The sequence below is a fragment of the Dermacentor andersoni genome, chromosome 4 (assembly GCF_023375885.2).
Source record: "Dermacentor andersoni chromosome 4, qqDerAnde1_hic_scaffold, whole genome shotgun sequence".
NCBI classification, from domain to species: domain Eukaryota; kingdom Metazoa; phylum Arthropoda; class Arachnida; order Ixodida; family Ixodidae; genus Dermacentor; species Dermacentor andersoni.
Genome location: NC_092817.1, coordinates 185,673,693 through 185,683,335, shown reverse-complemented (window position 1 = coordinate 185,683,335; position 9,643 = coordinate 185,673,693). Strand labels below are relative to the sequence as shown.

The 9,643-nt window shown below is 46.3% G+C and overlaps 1 protein-coding gene across 1 annotated transcript in view; it reads left to right on the top strand.

Moving 5' to 3' along the window:
• The first annotated feature begins 557 nt into the window (after positions 1-557).
• Positions 558-9,643, top strand: part of LOC126531892 (uncharacterized) — a 56,801-nt gene continuing 47,715 nt past the window's right edge. Inside the window, exons 1-2 of the mRNA XM_072287682.1 lie at positions 558-640; positions 3,599-3,940. Coding sequence (XP_072143783.1) covers positions 608-640; positions 3,599-3,940 — 375 coding nt within the window. The 5' untranslated portion in view covers positions 558-607. The remainder of the gene's footprint in view (positions 641-3,598; positions 3,941-9,643) is intronic.

Sequence of the window (9,643 nt, the reverse complement as noted above, 5' to 3'; positions counted from 1 at the left end):
CAGATTTCCCTGGTCTGGGGATCTAGGGAGGACAGAGGGGGTTAAAGCAGATTTTTTCGGCTCCTCAGGGTGCTTCACGTCAGTCATGCTATACTGATGAGATGTAACGTTCTCCACTCTTCATGTAGATATTGTAAATAAATCCAGTACGCCAGGTTATCAATGAGAACACGTTGCTCCCTTCAACAACGTTCTTGGCGTGGATAACGGTGGTGGGTAACTGACATTCACCATTAGTTGGGCGTGGTTGTCATCACATGTTTAGCGTAGATGAGTGGCACGACGGCATGAGCCAACTACCACTTTTTACATGACAGACCCCAACTCTCACACTGCTCGCTCACATTCCAGTCTAATTATTGTGGTATCGCGTTTTGATTTTCCTTTTAATTTGCGTTTCTCTTCTTCGAATAAGAATTTTCTTGAGCTACCCACTACCGGCCGACTCTTCGCCTATCCCCCTAGGTGGATTACGAGCCATAAAAGAGGACCACCACCACCAGCGCCATCATCATCATGTGCTACCAAAAAAAGGATCAGAAGAAGAGGCAGAAGAAGAAGATTCCTCTAACGGCTACGTCGTGCTCCACGCAAACGCGCGTATCCCATGCCCTCTGAGCAGTCGGAAGGCGCCGTTCAAGTAAGCAACCTTACTTCAATAACACGTTATTGTCCGTTGCGATTTAGGGACCCAATTTCTGATGGGTAGACAGTTGCGGGATAGTTATAATCCACTGCACTTCGAAAGGCGCTGCGCAGTAGTTGTTCCTGCGACAATGCTTCGGTAAAATAATTTCGGCCCGCTCAGGGAATGAAACCGGTATCACAGTTGCTATCACAGGCACAGTTGCTTTGCACAGCTAACAAGGCAGGCAGTAGGCGGTAGGGCGATGGCGAATGAGTCCATAGGTCGAAGCGCGGAAGCACTGTACAGGACCCGTCACGATAGCTTAGTGGCTATACTGTTGCGCAGCTGAACGCCGCGGCAGACACATTTCAGTGGGGTCCATATGCACAAAACCTTCGTGTACTTTGACTTTATGTGAACTTTAAGAAATCCCACTTGGTGAAAATTAACCTCACGTACCCCACTACGACGTGCCTCACAATCATGCAGATCCTGGTTTTGGTATGCACAACCCCAAAATTTACTTTAATTTTAGCAATAAGCAAGCAAACGCTTTTCCTCGGTAGCTTCGTGGTGCTTCAAAGTGCATGGATGACTTACTTCCTCTACAATGGAACACCCTGAACTTGCGAAATTTCTGCAGAATTTACTTACTTTACTTCGGGACGTTCGAATGAGCAGCCAACCAATCACGCATTGAGTTTACTGGTGCAGCAGTGACATTGAATCATTCTCCGCAGTGTGGCAATGGCGGTGTATCCAAGACCTACACGCGACTTTGACTTCGTTCTCACTTGCGGGGCATGTATAATTACGTGAGCAAATACGTCCACTCGTGGCCCCGATTACTAACGTTGCCAATCGGCTCGTCATCCAGCCGCACCATTACAGCCACTTCCATACCAAGTTCGCACCTTTGGCCGTGTCAGGATTGATCTATATTGTTCTTTTCCTATGTAATGCTGCTGGCAACCGTTGAGTCAGTCGCGGTCGATCACTTGACGCGGCACGCGGAAACCGCCGCACTCCCGGCGGCCACAATGGTCGACGTCGCTTCCTTCATCCACCATCACCTCGTTCTACGCCACGGCGCTCCTCTTTAATTCTTGAGTGACCGAGCGCGCGTTTCTTTCTAAAATAGTGAAGTCCTGCTTCATCAGTGCCGCATTATACAGCGCAAGACTACCACCTATTGACCCCAAAACAATTGTCTGACGGAATGGTTCAACCGTACTCTAGGCGACACGCTCTCCATGTGTGTCGCCTCGGATCATTCCTAAGACCTTGTTCAACCGTTCGTAACATACGCCTGCAGCGCCGCCAAACAAGCCACAGTAGGATCTTCTCTGTTTTTCCTTCTCTATGGCCGCGAACCTTCCTGTACCATCAACACAATTTTTACATGTCATCGAGAGAGCTCAGAGTGCACTCCGGTTTCCACCGCTGTTAAGCATGCCAAGGAATGTCTGCAGCTCACCCGCTCACTCGCTGCCGCAAACCAACCCCGCCAAAAACTTTGAGGTGGTGACGGCTGACCCGCTCCTACCTTCCCGACTGTATCTCTTTTATGGCTCTGGATACGGCCCACGAGCCCTGGACGCTCTTCCAAACTATTGCCGAAATTTGATGCTCCATATCGCGTCATAACCCAGATTTCGCCGATCAACTGCATCGTCGAGACACCAATGCCCCCAAGTCACCACAGTCGCCGAGGACGTGAAATAGTTCATGTAGAGAGGCTCAAGCCTTATCATGAGCCCATCGTGTCATGGTCACCGTAGGTCGCGGGGATTGCTTCTTTTTCAGCCAGGGGCTGATTGTAAGAAAGAAGAATGGCATTGGAAAGTCCCGTCGACATCGGGTGTCGCGCGGCCCGTTCGCCGATTTATAGCTGAACTGTCGTTTCTGCCGATGGGTTTCGGGCCGTCGCGGGCCATCCATAAAATAATCCAGCCATAAAAATAATCACTTAATCAATCTAGTCAAACAATCAATATTTCAAGAATGCAATTATTAAGGCGAAAACCTTGTATATCTCACGAGTCAGTCAACCGCCGATGAAAATGTGTCGAAGACAAGAACAGTACAAATAGACTGCGAACCCTCGACCTTTGGTGGGAGTAGAACCCGTGACCTTTGTTGTTAGTGAAGGCGACGTTATTACAGGCACAGTTATTAAGATGAAGTTTATGCACTTGAACCCGCGAACATTGGTCGGAGTCCAACCCTCGGCCTTTGGTGGGAGTCGAACCCACCACCCTTGTTAATTAAGGCGAATGTAATTAAGACACATTTATTATAATACAGTTACTTAAGGCACTCGAATTTACATTTGGTGGGAGTCCAACACACGACCTTTGGTGTTAATGAATGCGAGGTTCTCGAACCTAACTAAGGCACTCGAACCCACGACCTTGGGTGGGAGTCGAACCCTCGACCTTTGGAATTAAGAAAGATTACTAAGCGAAGTACACTAAGCGAATTAAGGGGGATGTGTACGTCATGTTCCCGTCTTTAATGCATGGGCACTTGTGCTTTCGCATTAAGTCGTCTTATATATAACATAGGAGACCCTGTGAATTCTTTAAATAAATATAATCATTTTGTAAATAAAAAGGTCACTCCTACTATCAACAATTAAGTCACTCGATCAGTCAGTGCAGTCAGTCAATTCGGTAACTGCCGTTGTATACCTCAATGGCTATGTCATCGTACTGCTCAGTACAAGGTCGTGGGCTCAATTCCGGCCACGGTTAGCGTATGTTAATGCGGGCGGAAATCAAAATCCCTCGTATACCGTGCAAAGTGTGCACGTTTTAGAACCTAAAGCGGTGAACATTATTGTGAAGACCAGCACTACAATATCTCTCATACCCCACATTGCAGTTTCGGTGACGTTAAACCCCGCAATTTAATTTTCAAGCAGTCTAATCCGTCCGATCAACCAGACGCTTGCTCATTCTAACGTAGGAACCAGCACAGCGCCAGGAGCAGCGTGGTGACGTCATTGTGCGCGAGGGTTGCCCCATCGTGGCCGCGGCGGCTTTCTGGTTGATCGGCGGGATCGTCGGTGCTTCGGCAGGCGCGCTCGGCTTCTACGTCATCTCGTACGTGTTGGGACTTCAAGCCCCGCCCACGCGGCCCGAGGCGCCACCAGAGAGGGACGACGGCACCGTGTGCTACTCGCACGAGTGCCTGGCCGCGGCCGAATACCTGCGCGACCAGCTTAACCCGCTGCTCGAGCCGTGCCGCAACTTCACGGACCACGTGTGCGGGCGCTTCCACGGACCCGGACATAGCCTCGTGGAGCTGGTACTGTATGCTATCGACTGTGCTATAGTTTTCACTGTAAACAATTTTCGTTGTAAAACGTTTCCAGTGCTAGCGCCTGCGGAAGCTGCAAGTGTGGCGGTTCAGCCAGGCTGCTATTCTGGGCATCATCAAATTCCACCATAATAATCAATTCTACATCTTGCCAGTTCTGATTGGGGCAGATGGCTGCCGCAACCTCCCTGATTGGCTCAAATTACCGGCATTACAGTATGTTAAAATACGGCGGGATTCAACGATATGGAGAGTAGAAATTCAGCGTTGGAATGGTTGGCTGTGCATTGATTCCCCTAAACTTCGTCCTTGTGGCCACAAACGGCTCAGGTTTCCTGCAGATCGATTGTTTTCTACGAAATGTTGCTCTCTAAACTTAACAAACTCACCCGATATGATTGTGCTTTTGCTCGGAGACTTACTGTCGTGATGTTTTAAAAAGTATATTGTTTAGAAACTTAGAAGGATAAAGCGTAATAACATCGCAGGAACGCTTGAAGCCACAATCACATAGGTATGTAGGCGTCTGCACGGCCACTCGGTCAAAAGACACAGGTGCAGCCTGTTGCAGGCGCCTAAAAAATGGTGCGAGTGGCCCAGTTGAGCCAGCCGTTGCCGCGGTGCCACCAGTCGCATAGCAAGAGGCAGCGGGGTCCTGGCGTTCTTGCTGTCCGGGGTGCTTTACGACCGCACAGTGCACGTAGAGCTAAGAAACCATATGCTTTAAGCTTGCAGGCCTATGTGGTTTGGATAAATTAGACCCCACCTTTGAAACAATAAACAAATGTTGAAATATGTAATACCTTACACCTGAGCGCTAATGCAACCTTAATTCATGGCCCCCCAATAAATAAATGTGCTTTAATGCAATACTGTTTAAACAGAATTGCTTAATCGGCAGCAGATATATATCATGTAGTTTACATTCGGCATTGTGCATTATTTTGTGTTGATTAGTTTGGAAAGATTTTGCAGGCGTTGTCTAATTTCACTTTTTTTCTCTCATGCTCTCCGTTCATGTAGCAGTTGATCTTGTATAAAGCCTTTAACTTGAAGGTTTACATCTGTGCACTTGAGTAGTGTGTATATATGCCATGTGCGTGTGTATATGTGAATGTATATGCGTGTATATATATATATATATATATATACATATATTGTGACGTAGCAGTTGTCACTACGTTTATTCCCGAGTCGAAGATGCGGCGAACCGATCACGCCCACAGCACGGATCACAATTGAGAGCCAGCCCCACAAGCGATGATGAAGAAGAACCCCATATGAACCCCACATGATGGTGATCGTGTACAGACGACAAAGAATAGCTTATAAATGGTCACACTAATGTCCCCTGGCGTCAGAGCGGCCATTCTAGCCGCAATTCAAAGGGGCGGCGAACGCCTCATGAAAGGCTTCATACGGGAAACGTGGACAACCTCAGCGGCGCGGCAGCGCCGCTGAGGTTGTCCGATACCAACAACGCATTATAACAACATACGATACCAACAAAGCATTATCATCGTCATCACCATCGTGACCATCATTATTTAATGGCAGCGCCATCCAAGAGTGTATAAATGGGTGGCTGAAGCACACAAATAAGTCTGCTCAAAAGGCCGGAGACGGAATGCCGAGAATGTCAGGAAAGTTGACAACCAAGTAAAGGGTAATTGAATATGTAAATAGGTAAGCCAGAAGTCATCACAAAATAAGTAAAAGAAAAACAGACGGTAAATTAGGTGGCAAGAATGCAAATAAAAATGACCATAGAGATTTAGATATACTCGAAGAAAGATATTGAGCAAAAATCTTCACGATTGCACACAGGACAGTGAGGGGCTATTTGTGGCCCGAGGTAGCTGCCTTAGGAAGGGAAACATACCGGAGCAAATATTCGTAACATGATGACCCCTTTGTATACTGCTGCAAAGGTCCTGAAACTAGTCAGCACATCGTAATTGAATACCAAGATATTCTGCCAGCAAGAGCCATTGTAGATGTCTGTGTGAACGCTGAGTGAAACGCTGGGATTCAAAGCAGATGGAAGCATTAGCTGGTGAGCAGTGGAGATACGTTAGAGAAGTTTAACATACAGGTAGAAAAGTGTTTTGACGTAGCAGTTCTGCGGAAACCCGCAAGGTGGAGAGAAGTAATTAATCAAGGGAAAATCAGACATCCACCAGTTCGTAGCAAGTACCACGTCAAAACACTTGCCTTTGCTTCGTGTGGTCGACAAATTCGACTTCGCCCTGCCATCTGCTAGCCGCCTGGTTAGCTCAGACGGTAGAGCGGCTGCCCTGGAAAGGCGTTGGTACGGGGTTCGAGTCCCGGACCAGGAAGAACTTTTATTCGACTCTGAGACTTTTCTTTCAAGGAACCCGTATGGGTTTCCTTTGTAGCGATTGCTACAAACGGGTGGATGCCTGATTTTCCCTTTATTATTTAGGTAGAAAAGAAGCAGGGAATGAATCGATAGAAACGTGGTCCCTACAGGCATAGTTAGCTGTACAATATAGATATATTGGTTTTAGTGACGGAAGAAACAATCACGGCAGATATGGAAATGCCATAATAGTCGTTCACAACCTAAGAACAAAAGGCTTTATGCATGATCTGCCAGCCAATTAGGTTGACTTATTTCCGTCACGTCAACCGGATTTGCGTATTTAAAATTACTGCTTTCTGGGTACAGGTATGTCTTTGTGTAACTGGTTTTAGGAACAAACTTGAACGCCTTGGCAAAGTTTGTGGTGGACACTGATAATAGCGCTAATCCGAAGGTGAAAGTTTAGCACGAAACAAGATGCTTCTATTTGCCAGCTAGCCTAGCGTTCACATTAGCAGAGCAGTCATTGACCTGCGATTGAATTGCACTTGGCCTGGCCCTCTTTGAGAGGTGAAGGGCATCTGCAACGCGTCTTTTATGGAAAAAGCTTGTACTGAATTCTTAGGTATTCTCAGCACTATTGACAGCGATAGATATCGTAAAACCCGACTAGGTCAAGCAGGCTAGTGACAGTTTGTCACCACCCCGTTTTAAAACAATGCCAATCTGTGGTGCTCTTTTAGCGGTTTAGTCGCTAGAATTAGCGACGTTTTGGCTTGCTTACGGACAAATGATCCTCTTGAACAACGAGCGATCTTTTTATCGTCTTTAAAGGTATGAAGTTTGTTTAAACAATGTTTTTCTAGAACGCTCTTTGTTATTCAAAAGCTAGAAAAAGGCGCCCGAGATTGCCTTTACGGCACATGTGCTCTGCGATTTATGAAGCAACTTTGGTCTGCCCTCCCATACGACCTAAGCTGATGGCATTTGCGCCAAGGACAAGAGGCGTCAATCATGCTGACATAATGATTGTTTTTTTACGCCGTAGGAAACCCATTGAAGAAGATCTTATTACTGTGGGTGGTGCAGTTCTTCTAAGTTGTCTTGGGGGAAGTTCTCATGTGCACGATTAAATAAAGTTATTAAAGCTTATAGAAAAATAATGAAAATTTTATGGTGATGTTTAGAACGCAAAAAGTGATAAATAGAACATTTGAGCAAGGTGTGTACATATCGGAGCAACTGGCCTCGTTCAAGCAGGTCAATGCCAGTTGAAACATTGGTTAGATGGTTCCAGGTATCCGGGTGGGAACAGCGCTAAGGACACAACACGGTGCTCGAACAGCTGCTTTTATTATAGCGATGTACACTACACCGGGACGCATCGTTAAAGGTGAAACAGATAAAACCATTACTGATTACAAGATCTGAAGGGCTCACGCACAAACAAGCAGTCTGCACGCAGCAAATTCGCAGGGTCATGGGTTTCGCACAAGTAAGCAATTTTATTTTCAAGTAGTAATATAGATTACGCATCGACACATTTTAGAGCGCAGCTCGTTAGCGCCCGTTCCTGCGTTGGTCTTCGGTGTCCCTCGGCGTAACCGAGCGAACGAGCACAGCGAAGGATGAAAAACGGCGATCGCGAAGCGAGCGCGAGGAGGAAAGCGGAGGAGCAGGGTGCAGCGGAACCACGAGGCGGAAAGCTCAGGAGGAGGGCATACCGAAAGCGGGAGAATGCAATTGTAGTGCCGCGCAAGACGTGCTTTGCGGCGGCGATCGCTACGAGATGGCGCCAGAGTAGCGCGCGTCGTCTGTTCACCGATGACGCCATCGGTAAGGCATGCGGAGCCGAGTGCGTCCGCCGATAACCATATATGAAAGCAAAGCGATACGTGAGCGGTCTCCATTAGCGCTACATGGGCAGTCTCTCGCGATCTCCCGATTAACGGGGCAGTGGCGCCACACTTCGCGCCGTTATTACGGTGCCGCACGAGACAGATCATGATGAATAAATCGCGAAATGAATACACGTATAAAGCTGCGCTTAATTTTTGCATTTGGGAGTATCGTAAGGGTCGGTGATTTTTTTGTTTTTTTTGTTTCAGGGTTTATATTTTGTGAGCTTGGATAATTTCACGCGTTATTTGGTTACTGTCTTTTGAAAGTGGGAGAATATCAACCATCTCGAATACCACTAGTAAGTATTGAACGTCAAATAGTGAAACGCACACACATATATTTACAACAGGAATATTATTTCGGTATAATTAGCCACCAGGCTTGTACAGACTAGTGCAAAAAAAGACATACCCATCAGGGACGAAGGATCACTTTTAAAGGTCAATGACTGCATTTCACAAAATGCACGAATAGCTTTTCTAAGCTATTTTCTACAGCTTTCTAAGTGTGAATGGTGTCTGTAGGACTAGCTTTCCAAGAACGCTAACTAAATCGTTGCTGATAGAGATCAGCAGTTAGGGAAAAAGAAAAAAAAAGCTCCTGAAAGACTTGTGCGGGGGAAAATACGGAAAAGGACCCATTGCATGAAAAATGTCACTAGATTTAGTGTAAAAGATAAAACTGCTACCGAGAATAGATTGCCGAAAATGCTAAATTTCAGACCACAAGCAAAAGAAGGTAGTCTTGAAGGCTTTCGCCACGAAACTGAAAACCAATGATTTCATCCCACATTTTTGTTTGTGCATTGCTTCGCAAAATTTTGTTGTCGTTATATCACTTCTGAAGATTTTCGATACTTTATTTAGCGGATGGCTAAGAGTTGAAAGACTAGCAGGTGGTAGTTGCAACATATTTTTTAGTATTTGATAATATTGAAGTTATTTTTGGAATACAAATAGTGTGTAATATTTTAGTCATATTCGATACTACGAATATGCGCGCACGTCTACTATTTCTCTTTAACCCTTCACGCTTATCAAAGTCTTCTCGGCAACCATGCTTCTTAAAAGGAATATCCATTTGGCCACTGACTGTTTTTGACGTGTTGTAAAGGTGTTCACGAAGCCTCTGATTCAAAGATCGGCCTGTTTGGCCTATATTGACACGCGTACTTATCTTTATCGGGCAACCACGTTTCTCCGCCTAACAAATGTAATCGCACAGCGTGGGACGCGCCTGCATGTATCCGAAGTTTCTGGAAAGTTATCGCTGCTTCTATCCGCTGTCTGTTGTCGCCGAACCTTATGTTATCTGATTTCATCACCTGACGCGAATGGTGTAGAAGTTTGTGGAAGGCACGCGAGTCCGAAGGATTAGTCTGGAACATTCGACGACTGTTCTTTAAAAGCCGACGCGCCTGACCCGCTGATCAGATTTTCGACGATCGCCGACTGTGTTCGCCG